Source organism: Calonectris borealis, chromosome 9 (assembly GCF_964195595.1).
Source record: "Calonectris borealis chromosome 9, bCalBor7.hap1.2, whole genome shotgun sequence".
NCBI classification, from domain to species: Eukaryota; Metazoa; Chordata; class Aves; order Procellariiformes; family Procellariidae; genus Calonectris; species Calonectris borealis.
In genome coordinates, this window is record NC_134320.1 from 15853102 (window position 1) to 15871359 (window position 18258).

Below are 18258 nucleotides of genomic sequence, written 5' to 3' on the forward strand. Positions count from 1 at the left end.
CTGTGGAGTAAAAGTACCTGTCAAGGATCAACCAGGAAAGGAAAGCACAAATAGCTGGTACCTGGACCACCCAGTTCAAGGAAAGGAAACAGAGAATTCAGTTATCGTTTATTGCGGGTGTCTGGTGCCAACAACTGAATTTAGAGGACTCACTACTTGCTCTTATGGCCTCTAAAGTCTTCATGTTGGAAAAACAGTCCTGGAGCATTCTGCCCTAATATCCCCCACCAGACAGTGCTTAACCCCTCTACCGCGTTTGCCTGGTTTGTGGGCAGATGGCACGCAGCCCCCGAGGCTCATGCCGTGCCATGCCGTCATGATGGTTCAGTGCTCCATGGGCTAAATTGCCAAATGCATGCAAGGAATGGCGACACTCAAACACACCGTCAGCCAAGCCAGGCTGTGTAAATTTTCTTCCTGGTTGGTTATCAACAGTGAGGACATGATTCCTATTCTGAGAAAGTAACCAAATGTCCTGTGTGTCTGAAATACAAAGCATATTTGTCCCTGCTCTGGAATGCCCTGTCTTCACAGTGTCCCTTGTGGCCAGTGACCACTGGAGGTGCTTGTCACCGACATAGCTTTGCTTACTCAGGTCACTGTAGGTAAAAGGGAGACAAGAAACATCCATTTGTATGTCCTGTTTAAATCCAATTAATAAATCCCTTTGGTACTTCCTAGATGATTAGCAGGCACAGTTAGAATACAAACTTCCCACCTTACTGTGTAATTGTCCCAGCCTTTCATCTAGGCCACATAAGAGATCGCTCCAGGTAAAAGGAGCATTCTATTTCAGGAAGAGAGTGAGGCTGGAGAGAGAAAGAGGACATCAGGAGATCATAACAGGCTCTTTCTCCTGAACCTACAGATTACTTGGGAGGTGCTGGAAGTGGTTCAGAGAACAAGAGACACATTTCAGTTATGTCTTATGTCCCTCTTGCACCCCACCCAAGGCCAGGTAAATCTTGATTCGATAGCTCCAAGCCATGAAAACCAGCAACGCTGCCTCAGCCATTCTTCAATGAACTAAGTTTTACTACTGCACGCAATCACCACACACGCGCCAGCCAGTGTCTAACAGCTACTCTGAGCAGAACTGCCTGTCGCTGTGAAGCAGAAGAGCTCTGCAGAGGTCACCCCTGGGCACTGCCAGCTGCCTTCTCTTCTTGCTCTGAACCTCCAGCCTGCCACTCTGTTCCTCCTTGTGATCACCCTTACACAGAGCTCACTGCCCACTCACTGCTGACTCACATGAGAGCCTCAAGCTACCTCTCCCGATGCTCTGTTACTGCTCTTGTTAAATCTTCACAGCCTTTCAGAGCACAAGTTGTACAGGAGCATCCCGTCCTTTCGATATAGACTGTAGAGCAGGAATGTGGACATGCCAGCCTATGGCTTGAGCCCAAGACTCTAAGCAAGACAGGCATTCATCAACCGGACCAGTCTTTCTGCCCCAGTGACTGGGTTGTTGTGAGGTTAGGCAAGCATACCACTCAGGAAAGAACATGAGGACATGTGGAACTACCCATGCAAGGCTTGGTAGCCACGTCCTTGTGACAGAGGCCCTCTGTAGGGCTGAAGGCACCATGGTACCGTCTCCAAAGTTTAGGGGTATTGGTATAGCACATGCCATGGGCTGATGATTGTCTTCCTCTGCCTGGAAGTTGTGCCAGAGGGAAAGGGCCCTGGACCCTGACAGGATCCTCAGGAGAAATGGAGGACATCTCCAGGAACAGAACAGAAATGAGGCATGTTACGTAGGCACCCCTCTGCCCTGCAGGGCAGCTTGGATGAGTGGCTGATGACCAGCCTGTGGTCTGTTGTGTGGGCTGCGAACACTGGAGAATATGTTGTGTTGTTACATACCAGAGATACTAACTGCTTATTGTAGCTGCCTTTTAAACTTCTAAGGATAGGAGATTGCTCATTTGTATGGACCATGTTCTGCCTGATTAACTCTATACATTACACTGAATACAGCCTGACTTATTTGCTGAAATAAAGATAAATTATAAATCTCTTTTTGCTTCTTTGGGGACAGAGGGTGCTATTTTACTGCTTTCTGTATATTACCTGCTGGTTTCTTTATACTTCAAAAGAACCTTTTGGCATGGCTACAGCTTCACATTTCCTTACAGCTGAATGGGCACCTGGTACTTGAGCAAAAATAGAACTTTATTAAGTGCACAAAGAAGGAAAAGATCCTGAAGAGCAGTAAGGTGGGACATGCTGTGCACCAATACGGAGGAGAGTTCAGACTGTGAAAAGTGAGAGGATGAAAAAGGCAGGCAGCCCCAGCATACCCCTCTCCTGTCTCTGTGCCTCCTCCTGCCGTGGCTCTGGGCAGGGAGCTCTTTGCCCTCCAGATTTGGCCCACTCAGAATCTGCCAAGATCCCCTGTTCTTGACCAAGCAGCTGAAGAGGGACTGGAGCCATGTGTCTCCAGCAGCTATTCAGAGCTGGAGTTGAACGGAAGAGGTTTGGATTGCTCTCTGAAAGGGTTTCTTCTCCATAGCAGTCCAGCGAAACTGGGCACACAGTCTTCTGGTTTGACTTGTCAGCTAGGAAGGCTGCAAATGCCTCTTGGCATAACCCCCTGTGCAAAATCAGGGGCCTTGCCTGGCATCTCAGGGAAATGGTGACAAAGGCAGGGCTCTGAACAACCTCTCCAGGGCTCTCACCTTACCCTTGCTGCTGTTCTCTTGCTCTCTGAAATATCTGACTCTGCCATGCGTCTTCAGTGCCTGCAAAAGCCAGGGCAGAGACCCAACAGACCCAAGCTGCCTTCCCCACACTACACTGCAGCCTCTCTCCTCCACATAAGTCAGCGAGGTAGCCAGGCCAGGTACGTCGGTAAGATAACTAAGAGAAATACAGAGCCAAGGTACCCAGCAAGGCAGCAAGTGTTTTGGGTCCAGCTGCAGGAATCGCACACAAAACGCCCAGATCTCCTTGAGGAGCCCCTCAGTGATGCTGCCTTGGATGTCTCCCACCATGTTCCCCTGCATAACACACAGCCTTGCGGGTGCACGCTGGTGCTGAGGGCTTCCCCTGGGCTGAGCTCTGCAGCACTACCCGCCAGCCCTCTGCCCCCAGCCAGCATCGCCCCGGCACAGCTCAGGCTCCTTTGTTTCTTTGGGAGGGTGGCAATGGGGACAACAGGATCTTCCTGCAAAGCAAGTCCCCCCATCACTGCCCTGGGCAGTGCTATGGAAAGGGGAAGAGAAAGGCTTTCAGGCAGGCTGTGATTCAGGTTTCTCTTCATTGTTGTCTTGTGGAAAGTGCCAAAACAGTCTGTTCTGGTAAACTGAGAGGCTCAGAGCAGGGGGTGCTTGTGCCAGGTGAGCAGACCTGGGGGAAGGGACCAGGAGCCAGCAGCGATTCTGAGATGCCTTTATCCATCCATTTTCCCCAAGACAAAGCACCGTGCCATGCCCCTTGTCAACTTTCAGCTCATCTGTGTGCAGCTCCCAATGCTTTGTTTGCTTTGCTGGCGGGCGGCATGTTTTAGAGCAATTCCCCAGCTCTTTCTTCCCCGTGTGTGTGCACAGCTGAAGGGGGTACTGCAGCGAGCAGCATGCTTCTCCACCGTGCAGAGCAGCACGCTTCCCCTGAGCTCACCAGGGCTGGAGGCGCCTGGCCATCTAAAAGCAGTGTCCTACGTGGGCTGACCCACTGTCCCCTCCAGGATGCTGGATTAGTGCACAGGGGGTGTTGTGGTGGTACAGCTACGACACCTGTGATACCTGAACCATGCACAGTGCCTGCAGAAACCCAGCAAGTGTTTGAATCATTTTGGCTGTTACTGAAAAGTTCACTGTGCTTACCAACAGCATGTCTCATCCATGTTGCTCAAGAGGTCAGGACAAACCTGGATGACTTTTAAGTAAATTTGCGTTCTTGGCTCCACCACCTGCAGATGAAGTGAAGAATGCAGTCGTTAAGCCTGTGGTCTGTTTACATGCTCTAAAAATGTCAATCTCAGACATCTGGTAGGGCTGCACTCAGATAACCTAACCTGTGAGATGGCTGGGACACAGCGGATAGAGGTAGAGCAAGGGCATTCGGGGTAAGAGGTCCAGGTGGTAACTGCTAGCAGTTGAACACTGGGAGAAAGGGTTTGAAATCAAAGCATGGCTTTGCTTTTCAATAGCTTTGTTCAGCTGTTCAATACAACTAAGTTTTTTTAATAACTTGGTATCAGACACTCACCAGTGCTAGGAAAAAAAATGATCAGAGCCCAGGGAAGGAGAGAGAGGAGGGCAGAATGACGGGAACATCAGAATAAATACAAAACCAGCAGAAAATATGCAAGAAAAAATACAGGAGGGACTGAAGAAATGTAAGTCCTGAGAGACATTGCTGTGCAGCTGTCTCACTGCAGACTGGTTGGTCCTAGGAATAAATGGAATGGTCCTGCTAAATACGGTTACCTGGATCTGAATTCACAGACAGCCATTGCCCCACTGCGATTAAGGTCTGGGCTGTGCTTTTCTGAGCTTGGACAGGGATTCCTGCAGAAATCACAGGAGCATGAGGCTGGTGGGGACCTGGCATGGTTATTTGGTCCATTTCCCTGCTCTGAGGCAAGATCTACCTATCCTTAGATCATCATTGGCAAATTATGTCCTGCTTTTCCTTAAAATCTTCTATTGCACAAGATTTCCCCCTGCTCTAGGCAGCCTGTTTGAGTATTTTACTATCCTCTAAGTTAGAAAATCTTCCTGAATATCTAACCTAACTCTGAAAATCTAATTGTTTAACAAGAAATTAGTCTGATTTCTCCTTGTCTCTAATAAGAATAGGAGAAAAAAAATAGTTGACTGTCTTCTTTTGTGTATTGTAAGAGTTGTTATGTTTCCCTTCAGCCTTCTCTTTTCTAGTTTAAACAAACTCAGTTACTCAACTTTTCTTCATGGGTCATGTTTTCCAAACTTCTCATCTCATTGTCATTTGGACTCTTGCCATTTAGGTCGCACCTTCCTAGAGCCTGAACTCCAGCTGAGGTCTTGCTAACAGCGAGTCGAGTGGAATAATTTCCTCCCATCTTATAGATCTCACGGGCCTCCTACTACTGTGGCTCAGAATGACAGTCACATTTTTGGCAAGAGGAAGCTCAACCTGCAGTTAGCTACATCTCCTTCTCTGTCATACACCTGCTTGGCCACTACCTCCTCATTTTGTACTTGCTTCCTCTAGCTACTAAGTGCAGCATTTTACTGAATTTCATATGGTCATTTCAGACTATTTGGCCAGCATCCCAAAATCATGCTGCATTGTTTCTTTCCTCTAAAGCAGGCGTCATGAACACCTTTCAGTTGTCCTCTCCATCCTGTTATCCAAGCTGCTAACAAAAATATGAATATTTTGGGTCCCCTGGGATGGACAGCAAACCACTGACACCTACTTAGGATTCAACCCTTCAGCCCATCATAAAAGAATCCTATTTCTCAGTATCTTCGTATCTCAGGGGAGCTCTGTCAAAAGCCTAAATGGGCCACATTAGCTGCTTCTCTCTTGTTCCCTGGAGCATCTCCCTGTCAGAGAGGAAATGAGATTGGTTTGATAGGATCTTCCTGTGACAGATCCATGTTAGTTGCTCCTTATCATTTTATTATCCCCTAGGTACTTACAAACGGACTGCTTAAGAGTTTTCTCTCACATCCGTCTGTGTATTCAAGTTGGGTTGACTGGCCTGTAATTCCCAGAGTCCTTCTTCTTTGCCTTTTCAGGTGCCGGCTCCACAGCTTGGTGGACTGGGACTGGAGGTGTCCCACAGAGCTTGGGGAGCACTTTGCAAGTGCAGGCTGCGGTGATAGTGGTGGGCACCCTGCTGCCCCACGCAGGGAAACTGCTGAGACTCCGGTCCAGAGACTGGAGGTCATATTCCTGTAAATGAAATGCACCTTGTCCTGGATGATCAAAAGAGAGAGAACTAGTAACCCCACCCAGCTAATGATCTCTCTCTTGAGTTTCCTTCCCCTGGAGAGTTACAGGAGGCGTTGGCTGGTAGTAGGCAATCACCTACTTACAGTGGGTTGCACTTTATCTCTTTGCGTACAAGCCTTTTGCCACAAGAATGTCCACAAAGGACACAGCTGGACTTCGTGTAAGGGCCAGGTACAAGACCCTTAGGAATGGGCACTGCTTCTGACAACCAGGGCATGGAATGACTGCAAGTGTAGCACGTCCAGGGAGCTGCATGACAGTGGCTGATGGGCAGAACAGTGTGGTGGATGAGCTTACCGATGCCTTCTCAGAGGAGGGGTAGAGACAAAGGGGGGCTCTTTACTTACGTTGAAATCTGATTCAATTCAGGCTTTAGACAGTTCAAAATGACAATGCTTAAAAAAAAAAGAAAAATATGTATTTTTCCACCACCACCCTGATTTTTCAGGATTCTTCAGTGTTTGGTCCATGGACACAACTGCCTTTTCATGGACACAACTGCAGCTGCCAGAACCCCCCAAAGATGGATCTGGTTGAACAATGCAGAGCCAGCCCCAGGTAGATTCGGGGTGCAGCAAAGTTACAACTGCTCTTTGGTCATCCTAGGGCCAGACAGTCTGGGTTCTCCTTGCGCTGTTTCAAAGAGAAGAAACATGGATAAATGCTTTTATTTCCTTAGTAGTCTGTCTAGTGAAAGGTGCTCCTCTCAGTTGTTGGAGCTCTTTCCAGGATGGAGCTGCAGATTGAGGGAGGCTTAGAGGACTCCAGACCTGCTGCACTGCATTCCCTGGGCATCGTTCTCTCTCCCACCTGGGGGAAAGAGAATTTGGAAGGATCCCTGATTTGCCATCACTGGGGAAATACACTGTGTGCAAAGACTGTGTCTCTTTATGGAATTTAAATCCCCTGGTCTCATCAGTGATAGAGAATTGCTTCCTTGTGGCTGAGCCAAAAAGGGTGTGAGAAAACTCAGAGCCATTGTCTCTACTCACACAAACATGTACTTTATTCCAGGACAATAACACAGCACATTTTTCCTGCCTGGATAAATGGTTATTTTCAGACTTTGTGACGGAAGGAGGATGGGGGGAGACAGGGCAATTTCAGGTTAATCCCTGAAAAATGTCTCTGACAACACTGAGAGCTGGGGCGCAAGAGACTGGAAGATGCGCAGTGGGGCTCCCAAGCCTGCCTGCCACTCCTGTCCCTGCGGGGGGACTGGTTGGAGCCCCCATCTCTCCCTGCCTTGCAGGCGTTCACCCTGCACGCTGTTCAAGGGTCCTGTGGCGCCCAGCTGGGCTTCTCCAAAGGAGTCATCCAGCCCCATTGCTCTTTCCTTGTAGCTCAGGCAGAATTTGAACCAAAGCTCGTGTTTGAGGTGATGCCCAGAGCTAGTGGGGAAGTTCAGACCGGATCCACACCTGAAAACCGCTGCTCCAGCATGCACCTCTGCTGCGCTGAAGCTAAGCCCGGGCCCGGACGCTGTGATCTCCCCAGAGCAGGTGCTTCTCTCTGACACACTGGAGGTGGTTCCCGGCGCGGGGGTGGCTGCTCTGGGATCAGCATTGCGTGGGGCTGCAGCACTCTCCCACCCTTCTCCTTGCCACGTGCCTCGATTTCCCTCCGAGCCCTGCGCAGAGCCATCACCCCGCACGGGATCGCAGGTGCCCTCCCTCCCTCGGCCACCAGAGCCCTGCCCCAGCCTGTCCCACCCCGCCAGCGCAGCAAAGCCGGGAGGCAGAGAAAGGCACGTCTTACATAAGCCAGAGATTTAAGGGCTTTACACGTGAGGGTGGATTTTCCTCCCTCTGCTGGGAGCCTAATAAGAAGCGTGTGCCCTGTGAGGCTTTCAAAGGCAGCAGACAGGACCATGGTGAGAGCGGACTTTAACACTGGCCTGAGTTCAAGTCAGTAACTGCGTTCAACGTTGCTTGACCCACCGACAGGGACATCCAGGACTGAAAACAGTGTGGTCAGATGGAGGAAAAGCCTTGGAAGGATCATTGTGTGCTCCTCAACAAGGATGAAGAAAATGAGCTGGTAAGGAGTGGGGGACCGCGCTGGGTTTTGGTTTCCTTGTGCGCCTCTTTTCCCACATGCCCATTTTGGATAGGCCTCTGCTGCTTCTTCACCTTCGCTCCCCATTCGGGCACCGTCTCTTCAACATAGCCTTGGTGAAGGCAAAACCCTGGATCGGTCCTTGCTGACTTTGAGACTGATTTTTGCAAAGTAAGGGCTAAGTGAGGAACATACTACTTCAGTCCAGAAGCACGGAACATGGAGGAGACCTCTTTGCCCGCCAGAAGCCATCTGGCCAGGGAGCAGTGTCCCTTTCCCCACTGTCTGTTCCACTGTCTTTTCCATCTTAATTGTGAGGATCTCTACTAATGGGTACACTTTCCCTTACTGGGTCATCATGTATCAGAAAGCAAGTCATAGGGAAAGTGCTTAGAAATGAGTTTTAACCTGGACAATTTTCTGAAGTAGTGAGTAAATCACTTCTCCTGAAATGCAAGGGTCTTTGCTGCTTAGCATGTCTAGGAAGATTGGGCAGATGACCAGAGCCTGCCGCGGTTCTCATGGCAGGAATCCCTTGTTTCTCAGTCTTTTACAGCAGCTTTTATGGAGCTGCTCTGTCCTTACAAGGGTTTTTTATTAACGTTAATTGAATCCACTTTCTGATTTTGATTGTGATTGATTATTGATTATGTGCAGCAGCCTGGAAGGGTTGCACTAAGTGAGTGCTTTGCAAACACAATGACTTGGAAACTCTTCCTCTACCTGCTAACACGGAGTAATTACACAGAGTCTGGTGAGGGTGGGAGTAAGACTTTCTCCTCCAGCTTTGTGTGCAAGGAACCACTGGAATCCAGATATTTCCAGTGCGCAGAGTGGGCACAGAAGTAGATGCCTCTGCACAGGTGTAAAATATAGTCCTGCGACTCCTGTATTTGCTAGAGATATATATGCACTGCATGCACTGGAAGCACAGCAACATGCTCCCCCAGGACAGGAGTCTCTGTCCTCTGCAAGCAGAGGCTGCTAGCAGGTACTTCCCAGCACCTCCGTGTCACTCTTTGCCCAGCCTTGGGGACTGAGAAAAATGCCTCCGTCATGGGGATGCAGGTGCTTAGGGCATGCACAGGTGGGAAAGATCCCGCCCTGCAGAGCACACCTGCACCTCTGTATCGGGATTGCTTGCAGGGCTACTAATAGCAGTGGGGCTTCAGCTTCTCTGGTTGCCTTCAGTAAATATCTGCTGGGATTTGACTGCTGCTCATGAGAGCTTGTTTTAGGCTAGGGAGCTCAGGCCAGTTGCAGCAGTCTGGATCTAGCTCAAAATGAAAAATCTGCTGTGGGAGACAGGTAAGGAGTCAGCTAGGGATCATCTGTGTCATACTGATTGCTACAGACAGTGTTCTTCAGGGGGTCATTAGCTGGCATGTGGATATGGCCCTCAATGCCTGCCTCTACTCGCATGGGAAGCAATGGGGATGCCAACTCCCTGATGAAGATGGAGGGCCAGAATGGATGGATGGGGGGAGTCAGGCTGTTGTCACAAGCAGCCTTTTAACTGGGAGCCTGTGCACCCTAGATGAGCTGCACCCACTTCCAGGAGACACCTCCCTTGCCCCTCCAGCCTGTGGCCGCAACCCTGCTGGCAGAGAAGCGCCCTGGCTCTGCCCCGGATGCTGCTGACACAGCCTTGTGCAAGGTGTTGGCATCAGGCTCAGCGGTGCTTTTCATAATACATCTTCCTGTGGTCCTGTTTGCTGGAGCAGCCTTGCTTCCAGGTACTGCACTTCTTGGAAAACTCTTCTTACTGCAGCCAGGCTCAGCAAATCAGCCGTGAACGTGGGTTCCCTCAGCTCTGGCCTTCGGTGCTTCCTCCTACGTACTGTGCGAACGCCCGGTGTGAATTCTCTGGGGACAGACTGTGCACTAGCACAGGCTGCCTTGGTACCTCGCCTGTGCAGAACGATCCCGTGGATCGGCCATGTGTTGCAGTGTACGGGGACTGACTGCACCAGCCGAGGCCGTCTCTCTGGCCCGGCAGACTGGGGCTCCCGCCTGGCCCCGTGCTGGCCCAGCGGTGAGGACCTGGCATGACCCAGCTGTGCTGGGGTCCTGCAGCCTGCGGGAAGGGGCACCTCCCCAGCACCCTGGATGTCAAGAGCTCACAGCACCACTCCACTTATTTAAACCAGCCCTTTTAGACATGTACAGTGTACTTCTATTGATTATTTTCCATCATGTCTAATGCATTTTTGGGTTCTGCAGTTGCTGTGCTTAGCATATAGCTGTGCGCTAGAGCCCCACTTTCTGGCAACAGCCCATGTTTGGCTCATGCTAGAAATCCCCAAATGCTCTCACTGGGCGACCCCCGGCCCCGCACTCACCCAGCCCTAACGCCATAGCTCTTCCCCAGCCGCCCCTTTGCCTTTGGCTGCAGATTTGATCCTCTAACATCCCTGTGGGGTGATGGATGAGTTGTGGTCCCACACACCTCCTGTCATTCCAGCCAGCCCCATAACAGGCTCCTTGTTTTCCAGGCCTGCATTTGGAATGTATTTATAAAATTCCTGCTATGAAAAGGCAAGCAAGTGAAAATCTCCTTGAGTTTCCTTAGTTGTGGACACTGGTTTGTCCTCCCACTCTGAAAACACCATTTGTAGTTATTGATTTAAACTTCCGTGGCCTCTGAAGGAATAATATTTTCTATACAGCAGGGCTGCACATCTAAAAGCTATGGAGCTGGTTTGAAATGGATTTTGCTAACCTGGTATAAGGGCTGCATGATTATCTTTATTTCAGTTGAACTGCATTGATTTCAGCTTAGTTTATGTTGATTATGATCAGAGTTCAGATAAATCAAGTTAATTGCTCTCTTAAACCTAAATAGGTGCTTACTCCACTGCCTTTAAATCACTTGAAAATTATATTTGAAGTTGAACCAGTACAATTGTTTGTACAAGCTGTCTCCGAGGAGCTCTGCTTTGTTGCAAACTTTATCCTGTAAAGCACCAGTCATCTTTCTGGCATTTCTCTGGCATATATTTCAGATGTGGGACTTTCTCATTTTTATTCTTTTTTTTTATAATTTAAAACACCATTTCTTCCCCCTCCTCTCAACCCATTGACATAAGCCATGTCAATAGGTTACACTATGCCACCACATTGCGTACTTTAGTTGGCAAGCTATTCTGGAAAAACATTCAGTGTAGTCACAAGAAGACGTACAAAAACCATTTCCTTTTACTTACTACCTCTGCCTACGTCTGCAGGGTCGCTTGATACCTCCTCAGGGGCAGGTGCCTCACGCACCCGCTGCCCGGTGGGTGGGTGGGTAATTATCTGTGGTCTGAGGTTTGAGGTTATCTGTTTTCTGAGGTTAGGTAATCTCACCTTGGTGATGGCACAGGATTGCTCCTGCAGCTCCTTGCACGGGCCTGTCCTGCAGCACCCACAGGCAGCGGGCAGCTGCCAGCATCTGTGCTGGTGCCAGAGCGATGGGCCAGGCACGGGCGGGGCAGCACCGCAGCTGCTCCCCTGCGATGCTGCTGCTTCCTCTGCTTGCTTCTGAGCATGGGTGCTCTCCTGCCCTTGCCATCAGCTCTAGGGTGAAGTTGCAGGGATTGCCTGGAGCTGGGCTTTTTGGACTACGGAAGAAAGCTGGAAAGTGCCCAGGAAGTGCCCTATATAGTGAAACAAATGGATCACTGCAGCAGGAGACACCTGATGGAAAGCAATAGATTTTCTTTTTTTTTTCAGCAGTGCGTGCAACACAACAAATTAAATCTTTTTCTAGGTTTTCATCTCAGCCTTAAACCAAAATTCTGTTCCCAATTAAACTTTTATACAATCTACCATAGCATGGGGTGGCACAAAGCGAGCCCCATCATGGGGGCTGCCTGGGTTCCTGCCGTGGTGCCTGTGGGGGAGCAGAAAGGGACAGACACAAAGCTGCTGAGGGGGTGGATGTAGGGCTGCAGGGCCAGGCTGGCACCTACCAAGGCTGCTGTCTCACTGTGAGAGCTATGACCAGGCTGGATGTGGGTGACGTGTCCAAAGGGCGCTGTGAGCTACCTGCTGTGGATGGAGCATCTCCCCCCTTCCCTCATGCCCTGCAGGGCACTGAGAGGGCTGGGAAAGCACCCAGCTTGTAGAGAAGGATCCAGTTATGCTACAGGCATTAAAGTAATTGTTAGCCCCATGGGCGGGTTTAAAGCAAACCAAAGGGTACAAAAATCCAAAGCTCTTCTCAAGAGGAAAAACTAAAGCTATGGACTTAACAATCTCCTTCACAGACAATGGAGCATCACTGAATAGATGACTATTGGGCTATCAAAATGAAAGGGAAAGTAGGGAAGATTACAGATGCCCTGCGGAATAAGTTGGAGGAAGTGAGTGCACAGAGCAAAAAGAGCCCTTCCATGTTTGTTTTCAAGATAAGGTGTATGTGGTGGAAGATAACACACCAGTAGATATGGTACCTGGTACCTGAGAGGAGTTGCTCAGGGCTTGGCAGTTTTCTTTCCCTGAGGCAGATGCTGTGCCTCTGCTGCAAGGTAGATTTCAGCAGTCAGCACTAAGTTTGCATGGACACATCCTCCTCGGTGGCAGGCAGGGCTGTTTGGTGCTAGCACTGCAGATAGAGAAGTATTACCATGATGGGTCAGCTGCAGTCGTGATGGTAAAAGCTCCAGACTGGAGTTAATTCTTCATTAATCTTGGGAGAGCTGATGTGAGAACGCTCCTCTGCCGGCAGCAGCCCAGCAGTGTCCTCCTTTCAGCAGCTCTGCTGTATTCTTAACTATGTTGTATCAATCAGCAAACTCTCATTTCCAAAAATGACTTCGAGCAGGGAGGGCTTCAGTCACCAGCCTTTCTTTTCAATACGCTTGGGCTTACTGATGAACAAATGCCAAGGTCAAACTTGTTAACAAAGAATGCTTTCTCTTTGCTGTACAGGAGATATTTGGCTACAAAACCCAAGGCTGGCGGAGGGGCTTGTGCACTGCTGGATACATCTTGTCCTGTGGGGCTCTGCTGCTGCTGTTTTACTGGAAGCCCGAGTGGGATGTGTGGGCAAACTGCATCCGCTGCAGCTTGGAAGAAGCAGACATTGTTCTGCTCAGAACAACAGTAGGTGAACCCTCCTAGCTCATTGTTATTTGCAGAACCTATTGTTTCCACAGAGAAGGCAGCCTGTCTCTCTTTGCATGATGTAGCAGGTTAATAACACTTTCCACTTTTGGAAGTGGAGCAGCAGGGATGAGTCAAACTTCAGAGGACCAACCATTTTTATTTGCAGAGTTTGAAATACTGCATAAAAGACCACGTTTATGCTAACAAGAGTGCAGCTACTCTGCCTGAAGGCTGGGCACAGAGCCTACTTCAGGCATTGCTGCTGCCCATCCATGGGCTCCAGCAGCTGCCCTCTGCCAATAACATGTTCTGTAAAAGGGCTCTGCTTCTTCCCTTCCTTTATGTGCATGGGGTGCAGCCAACTGGCTTCAGCAGAGGGATCATCTTCAGAAGTTATGGCTGTTAGTAGCCTTTCTGCTTTAAAGTTATTGGAGAATGCTGAGGAGATGGGTTTTGGAGAGCTAGATTTCAGGTATTGGTTATATTCTAAGACTCCATGACTGTAAATTAAAAACCTAACCCAGTTCTAGTAGAGCAAATGCTTAAGACACTTAACGCTCAACATTGCAATGATATTCCCAAAATAAATGCACTCAAACCTCTAAATGAGTAATCTGTTGCTCATTGTAACTAGTTACATTAGACTTAACTGATTAAAGGACAATTCAATCTGACAAATGCATGTATAGCAATAAAGCTGAGCTGTTTTTTGGTTATGGATGTATAGCAAGTAACACAGCATTATAGGAGTTTTGTAGAGCAAAGAAGCTGGTGCTGAGAACTCAATGTCCACACCAGAAGTATTTCAGAAAGCTTTTACTTCCAACTAGCTCTAGTCTGATCCCATAGTCTGAATATCCATCCAGTAGCTATTGAAGCACATCTTCTGGTTTAATTTCATCTTCTCTGAAATTGCTCTGCAGCATGAATGAAAGCAAATGGAGACGATTGCGAGATTGACTTCGAAGTGCTTTACTGATTGGTACTAAAACACTGATACCAACATCCCTGTTACTATGGACTTATATTTGCTATGATTGCAATGATGCCACAGTACTTTAGTTCTCTGGGAATCTCATATATACTTCCCAGAGTCAGGAAACATTATCACAGGCAACATTTTGGACTTGTCACTGAACTGTGCTCTATTTCTCTAGGATGAGTTTCAGAGATACACCCGGAAGAAGGTGACATGGATTGATTTGTCCACATTGGCACTACCTGTCAGTAGTAATTCAGATGGTCCTCTTGTAGCTGATAAAGACTCTGTCATAAACAGAGCTGTAATGAAGCCACAGTTAAAGGTAAGTCCTCTATTAAATGGAGAAGAAAGATGGCAGGGAGGAGGTGGGTGAAAATAGGAGTCAAGGCACCTGGAGACTCCGAAGGGTGCTCTGTCAGCATCTTCCTGCAAATCCTGTTTACATAAGCTCGAGTTTTCTCCTAAAACGGGAAGCATTTCTGTAACAGTGAGATGGTTTTCCCTTGGATGGCAAAAGGAATTTTTGCTATTTGGTCTTGCAGATGAGATGTATCCAGGTGCAGAAAATCCGTTATATTTGGGACTTCTCTGTAAAAGAATTCAAGAAAGTTGGGTGAGTGTCAACAGCCTGTTACAAAACCCTTTGTGGTAGGGGAGTCCCTTGTCTGAACTTTCTCCTGTTGTCCTAGATCATTAGAAGACAGCAACACATGTCACAGCATACACCACAAGTTTGGAGCTGGCCTCACACGGGAAGAACAGAAGATCAGGTACGGTCTACAATGAGTAGACATATGAGCTAATTGTGACAGCGTGACCTATCAATTCTTCCTTTCAAATTCATGTGAGTTTCTTGCTACTCACCTTAGTAGTAAGGCAGTGCAAACTGCTTGGGTGACACTTGGAGAGGTGCAAAATCATTATTCCTTACACTCTATTGAGCTCGTTATCTTCTCAGTGATGCCAGGATAAGTCTGGGGAAAACTGCACCGGTTCCACGTGGGGTTCAGGGCACAGCAAGGTGTGACTGGCTTCCTTTGCCATCATCTCCTTAAAAGGCCTCTGGAAAGCTCATCACAGGGTTTAGCAGCAAACTGACGATCTTTGCAAGCAAGGAAACAGTAAAATTCTGCCTCTGTATAATTCTGCCTCAGATACAATAGCTTCCTGACAGGTTTATTTGTCCTGCTCAGGCATATGGTACCCCCAGGACTTACTTTTTTTAGGTAAGTGTTAATGTTATTTGGGCGCACAGTTTTCCACATGAAGTCTTACCCTGTGTGACTAAGCTATAACATGAGGAACTCTTCTCTACCTTCCTACAGGCAGCTGGTGTGTGGGCCTAATGCCATTGAAGTTGAAATTCGTCCTATTTGGAAGTTACTTTTTAAAGAGGTCAGTAAATTAGACTAGCGCTTGGTGGGACAGGTTTGAAGTGTTTGGAAGACTTTACCTGGGCACACTGGGATGGGGTAATTTATGCTTCATAGGCATAAGCCACGGAGGACAGTTGGATGAACCTCCGTTATGGCTAGTAGCACGTATTCCTGGCAGAAGGTTACAGGGAAGTATATAAAGCTAAGAGGATGCTTGGTGCTGCATACTTATAACAGCTAAGTGTTTCCCTTACGATGACCGTGTCCCTTCTTGGAGAGCAGTAGTGGAGGGGGCTGATGTCCTCCTTCTCTGCTGTAGGCCCTTATTCCTGACTGAACGTCTCCCACGAGCTGGGACATCTTGCCTCGTGACTGAGCAGTGCCGTGCACCTGGAGTGCTCGTGCTTTCTGCAACTGCTAGGACTGACCATAGCCACATCAGTAACTCTGTCCTTTCATGTAAGCTCTTGATAATGATCTGCACTGAAAATTTTATTGGTACAACTAAGGCATACTTGTTCCTCTTTACTAGCCTTGTTTTAGTAGTCCAAAGGTAGTACAAAGCATCGTACAAGCTTGCTTGTGGCCTCAATAGCTGTGTAAATCGGGAGCATGCTTTAGAATGGGGGAAAACATTTGCAAAATTCCTATTTTATAATTGCCTTGTTCACCTAGTAACTTCCTTTTCTCCTATGACATAGATGCAAGACAATTTTTTTCCTGCATAAATAAGGACACACAGCAAGACTGTTTTTCCTCTACAGAGGACAAAACAAACACATCTTGTAGATAAGGAGAGACATGTATGGATGGCTACTTGCTGAGTTTGCATATAGAAATGCTGGACATATATCTTTGCCGACCTGTAGGCAGAGGCTTTGCATACAGGATATTTTGCATACACAGATGTCATCTGTGTTCACTTAAGTGGATTATGGATGCTACATGAATGTCTTTAAAATGGAAAAGAGCTATGAATGCTGGGACTCCAAGCTAGCATGTGTCTGAACTTTAAGTGGAGTTTGTTTGAAACCCTACAAAATACAAGAAAAGCTCCAGGGCTCCTGAAATTCATTGAATTTGATGTTACCAACCTTTCAGTGCCCCCTGGAGATGGTTTTGAAGAGAACTCCAGTGTAGCACTCTAAAAAGTTTATTTAATTTGAACTTTGCACTTCCATCCAAGGCTGAAGCTTCATGTTTGAAATATTAATGGTTGTGCCTGGAGGCAGACTGGTCCTCATAAGCTTGTGGTATTTCAGTCCAGATACAGCTTCAGTGGCCAAAGACTGGCATCCTGATTTAGTGTCTGTCTCTTTGTCCTACTGAATGTCAAAGAAAGTATTAAATTTTCATTGAGGGACCAAATTTGTCAGATGAATAATTCATTTCAGTTCCAATCTTTATGCAGAAAGCTCTTTCAGTGGCTATTTTAGTTATACCAGGTCTACAGAAAAGTCTGTCACTCCTTCAGACAAGCCAAGCAGTGGGAAAATCTCTGTAAAACTTCATTGAATTCTTTTGTTGTTAGCTAGATACCACAATAGCCAAAATTATATTCCCTGACTTCAGTGGGGCTTCTTGCCTGTTTTAGCATAACACATCAAAGTGAGTGATGACTGGTATTGTAAGACTGACGCAATGTAGAGTAGTCAAAAGTATGGAAGTAGAAGGAAATCAAGCTTTCATTTTAGCTGTAATCTAAGACTACTTACTGATGGCCCCACAGACCCTGAAGTTCTTCTTTACCATTTTTCTTTTTCCAAATAAATATCGTATTCATAGCGACTTTCTTAATTCACAAGTATTAAAGACATTTACTGTAATTTGGTTTTTTTTTTTCACATTTGGGTAGTATCTCCTGTATAGCAATTACTTAATATCAGAAATGTTAAGGCCACCTTGTTAGATGGTTACAGTGGGAAAACAACTGACTTACAGTCCCTTAAGTCTGACTTAGTTGCCAGCATAGATGCTGCTGCATAGTAACTGGTTAGCAACAGGTTTTAATTACAAACACCACAAACTACATGTAAGCTGGTAAGTTTGGAGCTGGAGGCTATTAACACTCTAAAACAGCCATGAAAGAAAGCTGCCTTGGCATGGCAAAACAGCCCTTCAAATTGGTGTTTAAGACTCCTGGACACTGTAATGAAATGTTATCACCTCTTCCCACACTTGATCTCTCCTGACGTGTGTTATTCCCATCCCCTGTTACATTTGTGTTTGCAGATTTTAAACCCCTTCTACGTGTTCCAAGCCTTCACCCTCACGCTGTGGCTGAGCCAAGGCTACACTGAATATTCAGTGGCCATCATAATCCTGTCGATCATTTCTGTTGGCTTAACCGTGTACGACCTCAGACAGGTGAGTCTGCTGCGCAGCTTGCCAGCTCCCCATCCTGCAGTCTGCTAGCAATTTCATCTACCACAGACACAAGTAGCTGTTTATATGCTCTTTCTGGTTATTTTTTACTGCCGTGGATTCTGCTGTATTACTACGGATTTATTTCTATAGAAGAGTTAAAATGGTCATACCTGGGGTCTTGAACTTCCCAAGAATTAAAGAACATTGAAGTCTGATACCTGGTCTTTGTAAGACTTTATGAAAGTGGACTATATCCACGAGTCTGGTTCCCACTGTGATTTCAGGAGGATTCACTTCTCTTAAGGTTTGCTAAATAGCAGATCTTAACAGCAAAAAGAAGCGTGACTTTTTATTTCTCAAATCTGTTCAACACTTCTGTCATGGACACAGTTGCTTGGAAGCATTTTCTAATAGTCTCGGCTCATTCACTTTTTG

General features: G+C 47.4%; 1 protein-coding gene across 1 annotated transcript in view; it reads left to right on the forward strand.

The window, feature by feature from the left end:
* The first annotated feature begins 7926 nt into the window (after nt 1-7926).
* LOC142085631 (putative cation-transporting ATPase 13A5) overlaps nt 7927-18258 on the forward strand; it is a 34159-nt gene continuing 23827 nt past the window's right edge. The window contains exons 1-7 of the mRNA XM_075157694.1: nt 7927-7989; nt 12922-13095; nt 14256-14402; nt 14623-14693; nt 14770-14850; nt 15406-15475; nt 17689-17823. Coding sequence (XP_075013795.1) covers nt 7927-7989; nt 12922-13095; nt 14256-14402; nt 14623-14693; nt 14770-14850; nt 15406-15475; nt 17689-17823 — 741 coding nt within the window. The remainder of the gene's footprint in view (nt 7990-12921; nt 13096-14255; nt 14403-14622; nt 14694-14769; nt 14851-15405; nt 15476-17688; nt 17824-18258) is intronic.